This window comes from Coloeus monedula, assembly GCF_965178545.1.
Source record: "Coloeus monedula genome assembly, chromosome: 1".
Taxonomy (NCBI): domain Eukaryota; kingdom Metazoa; phylum Chordata; class Aves; order Passeriformes; family Corvidae; genus Coloeus; species Coloeus monedula.
The window spans coordinates 48,223,174-48,236,888 of NC_138781.1; the positions used below are offsets into that span (position 1 = coordinate 48,223,174).

The 13,715-nt window shown below is 42.5% G+C and overlaps 1 protein-coding gene across 1 annotated transcript in view; it reads right to left on the reverse strand.

Moving 5' to 3' along the window:
* AOAH (acyloxyacyl hydrolase) overlaps positions 1–13,715 on the reverse strand; it is a gene marked incomplete at both ends in the record, with an annotated part of 73,575 nt that overhangs the window by 44,981 nt on the left and 14,879 nt on the right. Inside the window, 3 exons of the mRNA XM_082278646.1 lie at positions 801–860; positions 8,801–8,900; positions 10,001–10,061. Coding sequence (XP_082134772.1) covers positions 801–860; positions 8,801–8,900; positions 10,001–10,061 — 221 coding nt within the window. The remainder of the gene's footprint in view (positions 1–800; positions 861–8,800; positions 8,901–10,000; positions 10,062–13,715) is intronic.

The following is a 13,715-nucleotide window of genomic DNA, read 5'->3' on the forward strand; positions in this document are numbered from 1 at the left end:
ATTTCAGGCCATCAGTAGCACAGCACCGAATAGGAAGGAAAATGAATAAGAGATCCTACTGGTTGCAGGGATCTGTGGGGCTGAGGCCCATCTCTCTAGTGCTTTGTTTATTTCCCTGGCATGGCAATTTAGCAATTGCCCAAAGGCTAATCAGGCACCTCAATTTTCCCTTTTGTGAGCAGCATCATAGTAAGGATTCAGGGAGAAGCAATATCAAGAATTTCTTCATAAACAGTTAAAGCCTTTCCTCTGCATTAAGTGCCTGAAAACAAGGACTGCACTGACTCACCTAAGTGAACCTAGCAGAATAAAAGCTGCCCTTCCCTTCTCTGCTACTCTTCAGAGATCCTCTACAAATCCAAAAACTGCTGGAGGCAGAAAGATTTCAAATCCAAGTTTTCAAATTTTAGAGGCAAAGGCAGCATCTCACAAATACAGGAAAAACACGCAGAATTTGCATGCAGGCCGTTGCTTGAGTTTCAGACAGCCCCAAAGCAGTCACTCTGCTCTGAGGCAGTGGGTCAGCTCATGAGGCACCCACCTACATACAGCTACAAGGTAGCTGCATTTTTCATTTTTTTTTTTTAATGCCCTCCCCATACTTTCATATTTTTTCTCTATTTCTCCCTCTCCTTCTTCCAGTGTCACCTGATAGAGCAGATCCTGTATCAAGTGGGAGTGAGTCAGCATTCAGTTCAATGCTGATCAGGAGGATTCACAGTCAGATAAAACAAACAAGGACTCATTCCTGATAAAATGCCAGTACAGCGTAAAACACTCTAATGCCATCTATTTCTTACCAGGTCCTTGGAAGTCTTCATAATTCTTTTTGCTTTTCTTATTGCAGTATTTAGTCCCACCTAGGAGAGCAAGAACAAAATGAAAAACAACCAAATCAGCCTCACAGTATCCTACCAACTTTTCTCCCCATTTCCTACCATTTTTTTTCTCTTTTAATATCAGTCACAGCACAGACATGATGTATGAGTCCACATACTCCTCATCAGTTACTTTTTATTGGACTAACAATCAATTATCCAGTCACCTTCTATGAAACTCCAGTTGCAAGAGTTCATTTATTTTGCTCCAGGGCATCATTTATTTTCCAAGGAAAAGTCCAGATCAGCTGAAATTCATATCCTGACTGCACAGCCTGAGCTGCAGAGGACATACTTCTCTAGTGACTCCTCCTGAAGGAAAGCTCATCCATTAGAAGACTAAAAGAGGGTATAACTCATGTAATGTCAGTCTGACTTGCTGTGGAAGGGTACAGTGGAAATATTTGGTCTTGCATGGATAAGGGTTATACTCAGCTGAGGTTCTTCCCAGCAGGGGAACCTGGCATGCAGGGAGGTACAAAGCAGGGAATAGTTTGGAAGGAAAATCTCCTGCTTAGGATCTAGGAAGGTTAGCTTTTTATTCTGGAAATACCTGCCCTGGAGGCCAAGCTCTTGCTGACAGTGGCAAGATAGTTTTTCTGTTGGGTGCATACCAACTTGTGCTGAAGAGGCATTTTGGGATACCTCCATAACGTGGATATTTATACCTATGTAGAAAGAAAGAGTAGGAGAACTATTCCAAGAAAAGATCTTGGAGAGGCATCATCAGGTTGGCCATCATAAGGCCACAGGTTACAAATAAGTCAGCTACTAGTGATACACAAAAAATTCCTGAAATCCCTTTGCACACAAGCTCTTTAAAGGAGCAGGGGAAATTTTGTGCAAGGGGCACCATCCACGAGTGTGAGGGACAGCCAAGGACCAGCTCTGCTGGCAGCAGGAGGACAGATGTGCCATGTGTGCTGCAGCAAGGCTGTGGTCAAGTGCACCCTGATGGCTGCTTTGCCATGGCCAGGAACTGCCAAACACTGCCATGGCCCTGCTCTCCAGGCCTTGCTCAAGGCTCTGCCATTGCAAAAACCTCAACAAATACATTTTTGCGGCCCATGAGATCCACAGCCCTGGGTGCTGCCTGCCTAAATGTTGAGGCATAGGCAACAGGCAGGGGATGTTTCTGCACCGTGCTATTAAGTGTTGACCTCGGCCTTAAGAAATTTGTCTTGTATCACAGCCCAGAAAGATCACACTGCTCCTCCTGCCACAAGGACTCTTCCCAGTCATGGAGATGAGGAGATGCCCCAGATATGCTCATGCAGTCTGAAATATTTAACAACTATTTACCAACTCTGATGAACAGCACTTTCTAAATTTGGCCACATTTTTCCGTAAGAAAGGAAGTTCTCACAACTTCAATTTAGGAAAAAAAAAAAGAGAAGAGACAGTCAGAGGAGTCTGGGAGGGTCAGCGTAACACCAATGTGCTCCCTCCTGCTGCTCCATTTTCAATTCAGGACAATATTCTTGTATCTCAGTGATGACAATTCCCATATGTTGTGCTGCATTTATTAGGCCACTTTTGAAAACAGCCATATCTGTGAGGAAGTACTTATGTGATGACCTCTGTCCTTCCCTTCAGCATGAGGAAGGTTGACAGCACTGCCTGTTTGCTCTCTTTCAACAGGAATAACTACTTATGTTCTGTAGGCTTTGAGAACTGGCAAAAAAACCCCAACCCTAAAATAAAAAAGGATATAAAAATAAATTATTTTTGAAAATGGTTCAAATGGGAAAAAAAAAAAAATCTAGACTATCACAAACATGTCACCACCTGGTTTCTGCTCAAAATTGTTAGTGGGGACAAACTGTTCTGTCTGAAAATGACCTGCTATCAGTCCCTCCTCCAGCCCAGCCTAAGGACATTACTGCCAGCCTAACATCAACTGGGTCTGAGGGCTCTGAGGTAAAGTCAGCACAAATTTATATGTATTTATCTGGATAGAGCTACAGGAACTCAGCAAGGGGGAAAATAGGTATGCTTCAGCAAGTGCTATTATTATAGCATTTGGAAAAAAAAAAAAGTCCCTCGTGTGATGGCACCTTACTGAACAGCAGCATGCCAGCTTAGAATATTAAAGCAGATTTAATTTTTATTTAAAGTAATCATTGCCAACATTTTTGTGCTGGGGATAAAACTTAGCATGTCATTATAATTGATTTAGGAAGTGATCAAAGCAAATTAATTAACCATGATTTCCAAGGGTCAAAAATTTATGGTGAACAACACAAAGGGATACAGACGAACAAGCATGAGCAGCAAGCAACACAGACTTCTAAGTTGCTGGGATTTAGTATATGTGTCACATTAATATAGGTATATGTTTAATTCATGGTGTCTATAATCTTCTAAAAATCAGGGTATGTGACAAATAGATGAGAGAAGCTAGCAATGAGCCAAGACATTGTTTTCTAGTTTCTTCCCCCTGGGCATCTGCTGTCCCCAAAACCAATCATGCATCTTACATTTGCCATAGTTGTGTTGTACAATACCAGCTGCTGTCATTTCTGCAATAAAATTACTTGACAGGCAGATGTGAAAAATGGCTTGAAATTGAGTATAATAGAAGGAAAATTCCCAGAGAGGTAGGACTTATCAATCCTTTTCTGCTGGGCAGGGTAGGAGAGACCTTTCTTGTTCACAGCAGCAGCACATGAGAAATGCAGCAGCCCATGAGAAACAGCTACAGGAATATTGCACTCGGAGCGCAGAAAAAAAGCGAGGAAAGGCTGGATTGGCCTTACATGTAGAAAATCCTCTCTCTGAAGCACTACAGTTGATACCTTCTCTCACTTCACAATTTACTTCAGCCAAGACTCCAGGCTGGGCTGCGGAAGACTGGCAGCTGAAACATCCATGGGGAAGAAAACACTCCTGGTTTCACGGGTCACCTGCAATCCCTGGCTGACACCAGCACGTCAAGCCTGCCACCGAAGGCCATACTGCCCATACAACCTCTCCTGCTGCATCTTGGCTAGCAAGGAGCCTCCTCTTTTTCTCACAGCATGAGAACACCACCAAGGAGGGTTCAGCATCTGATGGATGAGTTCCTGGGGAGCAGCCAGCACCATCCACCCCAACTAGAGCAGCCCTGCTGCCCTGTGCGCACAAGATATCCAACCATGGATGGGGCTGAGGGTGGGGCATCACTGCTTTTTCATTCACTGCTTTCTTTCAGTGTTCTCCACAGAGACCATGCATTCCCAGTAATGATTTATTTTTTGGCAAACAGATGTATTTCTCATTGTAAACAAATGCACGAACCAACTCTCTCTCATTTATCATCCTTGTTAGCCAGCTTTTTCCCAGGAGACCGGATATTTACAAAACATTTCAAGTTTCCCTTCTAACTCATTGTCATCATCCTTTAACCAAGAGTACCAAGATAGCAAAATTCTGCAAAGCTTGTCTAATAGTACAGATAAAAGTGGGATTTGTTCACGAGCAACACTTCCTTGTCCTCACAGTTACGTCTGCCACCCTCCCACACCAAATATCTCTGTGCCCGTGGGTCACCCAATACTTGTTTTCAAGGGTCCTTCTGCCTGAGACAGCCTCTACATTGGCATGGCACAGCTGCACACACTACCCTGCAAACCCTATGCCACCCTATTTCCCTTGGATTTATGTGGTGGAATGTTGGGGTTGTGCGATTTGACTTTTTGGGGTTGTTTGCGTTTTCAATTTAGGTAGGGTTTATTTTATTTTATTTTATTTTCTGCCAGTGAAGTGGAGCAGAGGAAATGCAGAGAAACAAGTAAAAGAGGAGGAACTAGTGCTCAAAATGTGCCTTCTGCTCTTACCTGTCTATAAGTAGTTTCTTCAGGGCTTTGTTCTGGCTGCAGCAGAAAAAACTGACACTTCAGCAGATCTTACGGGTTTCCAAAAACAAAGGCTAAAAGGAGGGCATCTTGCTCCACAGGACCTAGTCTGCCTCCCAGATGCTTGTTTCACAGCTTGTGGTCTCAAAAGAAGGAAACAGGTCCCAGTCACAAGGTCTACCTTTGACTGGAAACCTGCTCTTAATCAGGAACGCAGAAGTACTCCCACCCTGGAGTTTGGTTCTGTCTCACCTCCCAGGAAGAAGCTCACATTTTTACAGAGAAAGACAAATGAGAGAAAACAGCAGGAGTATTTTTATTTTACTAAACCCCAAAAGATTTCTTTTTTCTACGCAGAATTGGTTGGCTCCTACTTTGTCAAACAGCATGCTGGCCACAGTAATGTCCATGAAGGATGTGGCTTCTGCTTTCTACAAAGTTAGTGAAAAGACCTGATAGAGAGTACATGAATGAGCAAGAATGCCTGTGGCAGTGATGCTTATTCTGGCAAGATAAAATGGTAAGAACATAAATATGTATATTTTTACTGATGTAAAATGGCTTCCACGAAAATCCTATTGATGGAGATTAAGCCAAAATATGCAGCCAAAAGGTCTCTGATAATCTGGAGCAGAAAAGTGATGGGAAGCAGAATAGGCACCCTGAAAGGCATAAAGAAGGACTACAAACTGCTTCCAACACAGACTGTTTTAGTCATTGCTAGAGCATGACCACAGTGCTGACGTCGAGCCATTATTCTAGCTCCAAAAAAATCAATTAAAGTATTGCCATTTAACCAAACAGGCCAGCTGGCTTAAAACAATCTAGAGACAAGCTGATATTAATCTTCTGCAAATCTATTTGTTCCCAGGGCCAGAAAGGAAAGTTGGTAGGCAGTGCCTAAAACCCGTCACCCTATTTCAGCCCTTTTCACTCACTAGAGGAACATCCCTGCATTACACAACCTAGTGCAGAAAGTCCTCCAACATATGAGCTGATAAACATTTTGGCTAAAACATTATCCTGTCATCCTAAACCAGCTATCTTGGATGCCTGTACTCCTGTCAGTGTTTTGCAGTGATGCTGCAGCCCATATTAGAATATCTGCTGTTGATGTGGCTTAAACCACAAAGCATATTACAGCAGCTTCAGATACCGTCCAGTTTTCAGCCAGCTTTAGTAAGCCTTCACTTTTGATGTGCCCTATTAGTTTGTCTCATTACTTGAAGGAGTCCCCAGTGTTGCCACCCTCATACTAAAGGGCAGAGGAGAACCTCTGCTCTGCTCTACAAGCCACTGGTGGCAAGAAGGGGCTCACAGGACCCATTACAAGGGACATAATTTCACACAGTCATGCCGGTGATCCAGGAGCTGCAAGGGCCCCTTCCAATCTTCCCCAGCAACATCAGAGGTCTGCTCCTGAAACTGCCTCCCAGCAGAGCAGCCCACCTTGGCCAAGCCCCAGCAACAGGGGGCTGCCCTTGCCCAGGCTGGATGTCCTCCAGCTCTATGCTGAGAGCACTGAGCTCCACGAGAACGGAGTAACATTTTTTATTCATAATTAGAGCAAAGTCTTCCAGAATAATCATGGAGTGCTAATAGCTCCAGGCAGCTTGGCAAAAAAAAATAATAATTTGGGCTAATTTGTCAGAGACCAGGGAAGTATGTAAAATGATGCACGTATTATTTAAATGGATTGCAGTGTCTCTATTAAGTAGATAGTTTGAAAGGCCTCTGAAGCAGGGGCTCTTCCTCCCTCAAAACACAACAACCTCACTAAAGCAACATTGCACAAACAGAAAAAAATAAACTAATGGTGAAAAAAGCAGATACACGTTGATATATTCCACCTTAAAGGCAATTAAAACCTTTGACATTATACTGCCTTCCAAGGACAGGTAATGCTATTTCTTTCATTCCCTTTGCCAGTACAAATATGATACTAATTCTGGGAAAATGGGCATCCAAAAGTCTAAATGAATAAGTGAAGTACCTGAAAATCAATAGAGTTGAACAGAACAGTCATTAGTATTAGAGTCTTGTTCAAACACTCAGCAGGGGACTGCGCCAACATTTGCAGACTCATAAAACCGAAGTGATCGATCAAATTACAAACTAAAGAAGCAAATGTGAGGTAAACTGCATTTTATGCACCTGTGTCTCTGATTGTATATTAATTTTTTTCACCCATAATTCATTTTTACTCAGTCTGGCTTGTCACAGAGTTACTGTGGGCAATTTATCAGCCACTTGAGCATGAATTCTAAGCACTGCTCTTCTCCTCCCATCTCCTCATGCTCTCTCAGGGCACGAGGCAAGCCAAAAGGAAGGGCAGAGTCAGTGTAAAAAAATTGTTTTGTTGGTAGAGTTCCCTTACTCCTGATGAGAAACAAAAGCCTTGACAGAAAGGGATTTAAGTACCATTTGGAAGGGAAGAGGGTTTGCTTGAACCACTCACTCAGACAGTCTCCAGGCCACGCAAAAAAGATTCCAAATTTTGTCAAAAAGCCCAACCCAAAACTCCAGCACATTCAGCTGTTTTCCTTGTGGACAGTGCACTCACTGAAGCTGTCGCTGGAGGTGGAAGGAGTCAACACCTTGGTTCTACGCCTGATCTGGGAGATAGGTAAGAGCTCACAAAGATGTGGCAGCAACCCACGAGTGGCATCCTTTCCCCTCTGTCTGATCAACCGAGCATTTCAACACAGGTGCTCTAATTTCTTCAAGGGAGCCACCTTGATTTAAACAGCCCCTCTCTCCAGACACCTAACTCCCTGTGCAGCCATGGAGAATCCATCCCTCTCTTTAAGTGCAGTTCATTGCCTGCATCCCCTTTGACTTCAAGAGGTGCCTTGCACTTCTGACACCCAGTTCAAGATGGGGGATTTTGATGAAACCTGTTTGACGACGTTTGGACACCTGTTTGATTAAGTTTAGGCAATATTCTGGTTGAGTTAGTGTGGACCCCCTCTGCTGCTTGCACTCATCTTCTTTCACCCCTGTGTAGCTGCACACCCATAGATAGATCTCTGTGTTGACGTATCCTGGAGCATAGACTCACACCTGCTATAAACCAAGCATTACTGTCATTCTTGGAAGGCAGGTGTTTCTCCAGACCTTAATATTGGCAGAACTAAATCCATCTTGGATACGGACCGCAGGCCATTGAAGCCCATAAAAAGATTACCCGATTTCAATGATTGCCGGACTAGACCCTGTGTGAAACATCTCATGCAGACTTTCAGAAATCAAACATGCCTTTCTCCATCCAGATGCAGAGAAAAAGGTTTCCAAAAATAGATGCTGAAGTGAATGGCTTGCTTTTCAACACTGCCAAACAACCCCCACACTCACGGGTTTTAGTGTGACTGGAGATACATGATGGCCGGGAAGGAAAAAATTACTCACAACCAAAAGAATCCCAAAACAAACAGCACATTTAGACACCTATGCAGATATGTATATGTTTGAGTATAGCAAAGGTCTAGGATGTGTAATCAAGGACATGCAAGTGTTGTAGCAAGTAACTGCATATCAAAGAAACAGTGGTAATTAAATATGTTTTCAGCCTGTGGCAAAAGATAATGCACATTAGCTTAAACCTCTTGCACTGCAGACTAATCTAAGTCAAATAGCCCTGCATTTGCAGCAGGTAACTTATGCCCACGCAGGCTTTCACAGCAGATCAGGCAATGCGGGGATCACTTGTCGCGCTGTGGTAACGTGGTGGCATAGATGAACCTCAGCTGAGTATCTGCTTTGGGGTTATCGTACTGCTGACCAATAAAGTCTGAAGAAAGGGGTATTTTTTTTTCCCTACTCTTCTTCTCTGACCCAGACTGGTACTTGAGAATTTGGCCCTGTGACTCCCACGCTTCCTCAACCCAGTTGATGATGGTCCACACAGCTAATATGTGTTAGGCACCTTTTGTTCAAACAGATATTTTCTAGGAGTGTCCGTGCTCTAAATGTTGAAATTTATTTCCTAGACAATGCATGTGCTGTGGAAGCCTCTGAACTGCTCAGTTCCAGCTTGAAGGACATTCCACAATCAGTAGTTTTAAGAAAAGTGGGAAACCAACTCACCTTTGGAGGAGAGTAGAGATGACAAAGCGGTTGTCCTGGATCCTGTTTACACAGCCTCAAGGAATGGCAAACCACATCGGCATTCATTTCCCTGTCTATGCTGAATGAAATGGTGCATAAACAAAGACTATTATGTTTTTCTGGGCTCTTGAAAGTAGAAGCTATTTCCATGGGAAACTAAATCTTCCCAACACCACACAATAATCTCAGCTCACTTCACCGTGGCCCATAACCGCTGCTCAGGACTGCATTGGGTTCTAATGATTTTCTGCCATGACATCCTACTCAGCATTTAAAATTGGAACCCAGGATGATGAAAAAGGACTGTGCTTTACATACAGCACCTGAATCAAATGCATTATAACTATTCTGGTTTTTTAATCAATCATAAGCCTGACAAAGATTTAAAGGTTAAAGTTAATGCATATGCAAGTTGGCACATATGAATGTTCAATCATTAACTCAACAAAATAACCAGAAATCCTTCAAAGATTCTTAGCCTTTAACCACCAAGCATAAGTGCTAGGATTGTTTCTTTCTTTTTGGGACATACCTCTGGGCTAATCAGGAATTAAATTAAAATGTTTCATTATATCACTTCTTAGCCCTGTAAGCACTTTGCAGTCCCTTGGCTAGTTTTAAAAACAAAAATAAAAGCCCTGGGGAAGAAGAAGGTCTAGTAAAAGCTCTGTTAATTAAACTAAGAACTTTCAAAGAGGAATAAAATGACCTACATTTTTTTTTTTTAATCACTTAGATTAAATAGTAGGCTTCCCCAAGAGTGCACATCAAGGTCGGGGCTGAGAGCATGTAGGGGCTGACAATTAGAAAGCCTGATTAAAGGTAGAATGGAAAGCAACAGCCAAGCAACAAGAGTGTGATTTTATAGAACCTGTCTCTCACACACGGGTTATTCAAATTCCTCCCTCAGTCAAATGAGCTGAATTTCAAAAGGTAATTGCATCAGGTGGGCCTGATCTGAGATTTAAATGGAATATCAAGATGGTTACCAGTGGCAGCCTGTGTTTAATCACTCAGGAATAGCTGTGCCAAATGCCAAACCAGAATCACTTTGAAGCATCTCTGCTTTAAAAATAATGTGATTTTAGGAGTGAAATCCCTCCACTTCAACCTGATAGCATATCTGTACATATCAACAGCAAACAAAGCAAAAATTTGAGAGGACACAGCAATACTTACAGTTCAGCTATGTGTGGTCCATAAAGTTCAGCAAGCACGTAACAGAAACCTTGCAGTTTTTCTAGAAAACATAGTTTTTTATTTTAAGTAATTGAGCATGGTGAAACTTGTTTTACAGCACTCAAAATACAGCAGCATTAGGCTCATTAAGGTGAATGCTGATTTACCTTAGGGGAAAGCATGTGAATCTCTGACCTCAGTGTAGTACCAGAGAATGGGAAAACCTGAATTTCTAATCTTGTCTAAAACCCTTCTGGCTTTAGGTAAGTTACATGATTAAAAAAAATAACTAGATTTTGTTAATTTTTCTGAATATAGCATAATGGAAAAGTCAAAAGAAATTGTGCATGCCACAGCATCTTCTAAGCAGTTTAAACAAACATCTCAGTAGGTTTCAAAGAAAAAAGAAAACAAACACATATATCAAAGAACAGAAAGTGATGTTGGGCTTGATTCTACTCCTAGAACTGTCTGGGAGCATCTGGGGGCTTGTGGAGTTAAGAGAATATGTTTTGTGTAGAGCACGAGTTGTGCAGGAGTAATTGCATTCAAAGAAATAGTTGACACCTTTCATTTGGCTTCCTTTCACAGTCTACAGCCATGTGCTTTTTTGGGATGCTGGCTCAGGTGATTTCCTTAATATGTATGAAACATGTCCTCGATACAACAGTTCATCAGTGATTTCTTTAAGGTACTGTTGTAAAAAAACAGGTGATCCATGTGCCTGAGCAAAGACACTGAGGGAAAGACTGGGGGGGTTGAATACAAGCAGGGCAATGATGTGACAGTTCCTATGAAGGAAAACTGCCTGTTTATTGGCCTGAACAGACTAGAGCTGGTTAACCATGCACATATCCTGCAAAGAAGGTGTCAGGCCTTGCTCCAGCAGGGGTGGTGCTGTGAAATGTCATAAGAGACAGGTTCACACAAGTGCCGTGACAACAACAAACTTGCAGCTCCTCAAATTCCTTAGAGCTGTCATATTCTCTTGCACCTCCATTACCCAGACAGATCTGTACTTGAGGAAGAAAGCACAGAGTATTCTCATCCTTCATCTTTCCCGGAGAAAAGCCATGGAAACACCCAAAGCAGTCACTTCCCCTCCAACTTTGGGCTGACTATTCCATTTTAACCAGCATCAGGCTGGATATGCCCAGGGCTGGGGGGCTACTACATACAGGGTGGGTAGTTCTGCTGCGTGGAGGGTACAAACCCTCGTGGCAGTGACTCCATTGGTAGGCATGGGTGTGCTCCTCCTCCCACAGCTGCTCTCCTGCCAGGACTGCTGGCATCTTGGCTGGCAACCTGCACCTGAGAAAGGAGGACTGGCACCAGGAAGGCATATCAGGGAATTAAGAGAGTTTTCCCAACACCCTCCTACTCATGCTGTTGCAGGCAACTTCTGTAATTACAGTAGCTGATTTTTCTTATCCCATGACAAGTGTTTTATTTCAATCAAGTTATTAGCTTCATTTCTTTGCCTCCTTTGCCACATAACTCCTTACTATTGGCTCTTTAGAAGCAATCTGCAAATAAAAATTGGTCTCCTGACTAGAATTAGATTTTATTCTTGTTCACCTAAAATGAAAGATGTCGCAGACATCAATAATCCTGTGTTTGGCATCTCTGCTGATTAGAACACCCTCTGATGAGGCTTGCCAGTGCAGTACCTGGCTCCCTATAGTAACCTGCAGGCAAAGGTGGCTGGCTTCCCCAACACCTCCCCAGTGCATTGCAGGTGATGATCTCCTTATGATTTTCCCAAACCAGTTGGTTTCTACAACATTTCTGGCTCTGGAGGAGCCAGTTGGCTGCTGCAACCTTTCCTGGTGTCTGAGAAGAGAGGAGAATTTGGCTGCCCATCAGCTCTGGAAAGCTGATATAGGTGTTTTGCTGGTCACACGGATTTCCTTATGCATATAGGAAGCTTAATGTGTAATTACCACACAGTGTAAAAAATGATGGGAGGGAAAAAGAATAGTAATAATGTTAAATTATCACTGAGCACATAAAATCTTCTTGAAAGATTCAGATGCCATTCAGACTTTGGCTTTCAAGAAAACACCAAGACCAAAGCCACAGAAAGGATTTACAGGACTTGCCATTGGAGCCAGCCTGCATTCATGTGTTCACAAATCTCCAGCTCTGCTAACACACACAAAGAGAGGATATTGCAGAGAGAAATCTCTGTTAGGAAGAAATGTAAGTCAGAAAAGAGGGGAAGAGAAACAGAAATAACTATGAGTGTTCAGGGGCAAGAAAAGAGCTTAAACAAAACTAAATGCTGGAAAAATTAGAGAAAATATATCGTATGACTTGCTTCAGGTAGAAGCAAGTCCAGAAGGTTTTTCTCTATAGCTTCATAGTCCTGGAAACACAAACTCTGGCTGAATCCCAGAGGACAAATATTTGCAAAAAAGATGCTATTATCATGTTGCCATTTGCACTTGAGCTCTAAGGTGTTTACACAGCAGTGGTCAACACAGAAGCAGAGCATGACTCAGAGGCAAAGCCAGAGGCAGAGGTTCCCAAAGCACATTTTGGGTATCAGACACCTCTGTGTCATCAAGCAGACAGTCATTATCCAGGTAAACATAAATTCTTGCTAACAACATCTCTTACGCTGTAAATACTGTCCCTTCCCCTGGACCTGGCCTTTCTATCTGCTCAAGAGCCTTCCTCACTCATGCCATTACTGTTCTTATTCTCATAGGTTTATTTGCCATGTCTCTTGAATCATATACATTGCAAGTATTTCCATATAAATGAGGATGTGGTTCTGTTTTCTACACAGCCTGTGAGATTGAGTGGGACCGACAGGTACCGAAATTTTCTCTCTTTTTCTCTAAGCATTTTTTGTTCTTGAACATCACATAACTTTACAGAAGGCTTGATCCAAACCTGACTTGACTGTAATCAGAATTATAGGAGGCCCTCAAAAAATCCCACTTTCTGGGGTTTTTGGAGTTTCTACTCCTTTTTATGCCTTAGGAAAAGCCCTGCTGCCATTAATTTGTTGCTGTTATTCTTGTTATCGATTGTAGGCATGTGCATAATAATGAAATTGTTTCTCCAGGTGAAATGCATGACCTGCTTTAGTAGGTTTGCTCCTCACGAGCATCCAAAGCTTTTCTACTCTTTAAAGCAGCAAGAAGAAGCTGCTGATTCCTGCTGGGCTGCAGTGTTCACCTCCCAGGAGAGGATAAATCGGGTTACACTGTAGCTCCCACACAATCCATAGGATTTTTCACTCCTTTCAAGTTCAGGGTCATTTTTTTTTCTACTGGGTATATCCATGCATCTCAGAAGGTAACTGGATTATACAGATTCAACTAAAGGGATAATAGGATTTTATGTGTGTAAAGAATGGCAGCTGAAAAGAAATATCTTGACATGTCAGAAGAACAAGGTCCACTGAGTGAATCATGAACGCAGAGCTAGCATGTCATAATTTAAAGAAGAAAATTGTATTTTAATAGCAGGATCAGTGCTTCTAATTGCAACTTCATGGTTGTGTGCCTGTAATTTAAAACACTGAGGATATGACTTATGGAATAGAAATCAGATAAATGTCTTCTATCAATGAATGAATCCTAGCAATTAGCTCCCTGCCCCATTCTGCACTGGGAAATCCTCCCTTGGAAAGGAAGGAATTAATATTCTATACATATCTTCTGTGAAACTAGGGTCTACAGAGTGAGATGGTTTCTCAGAG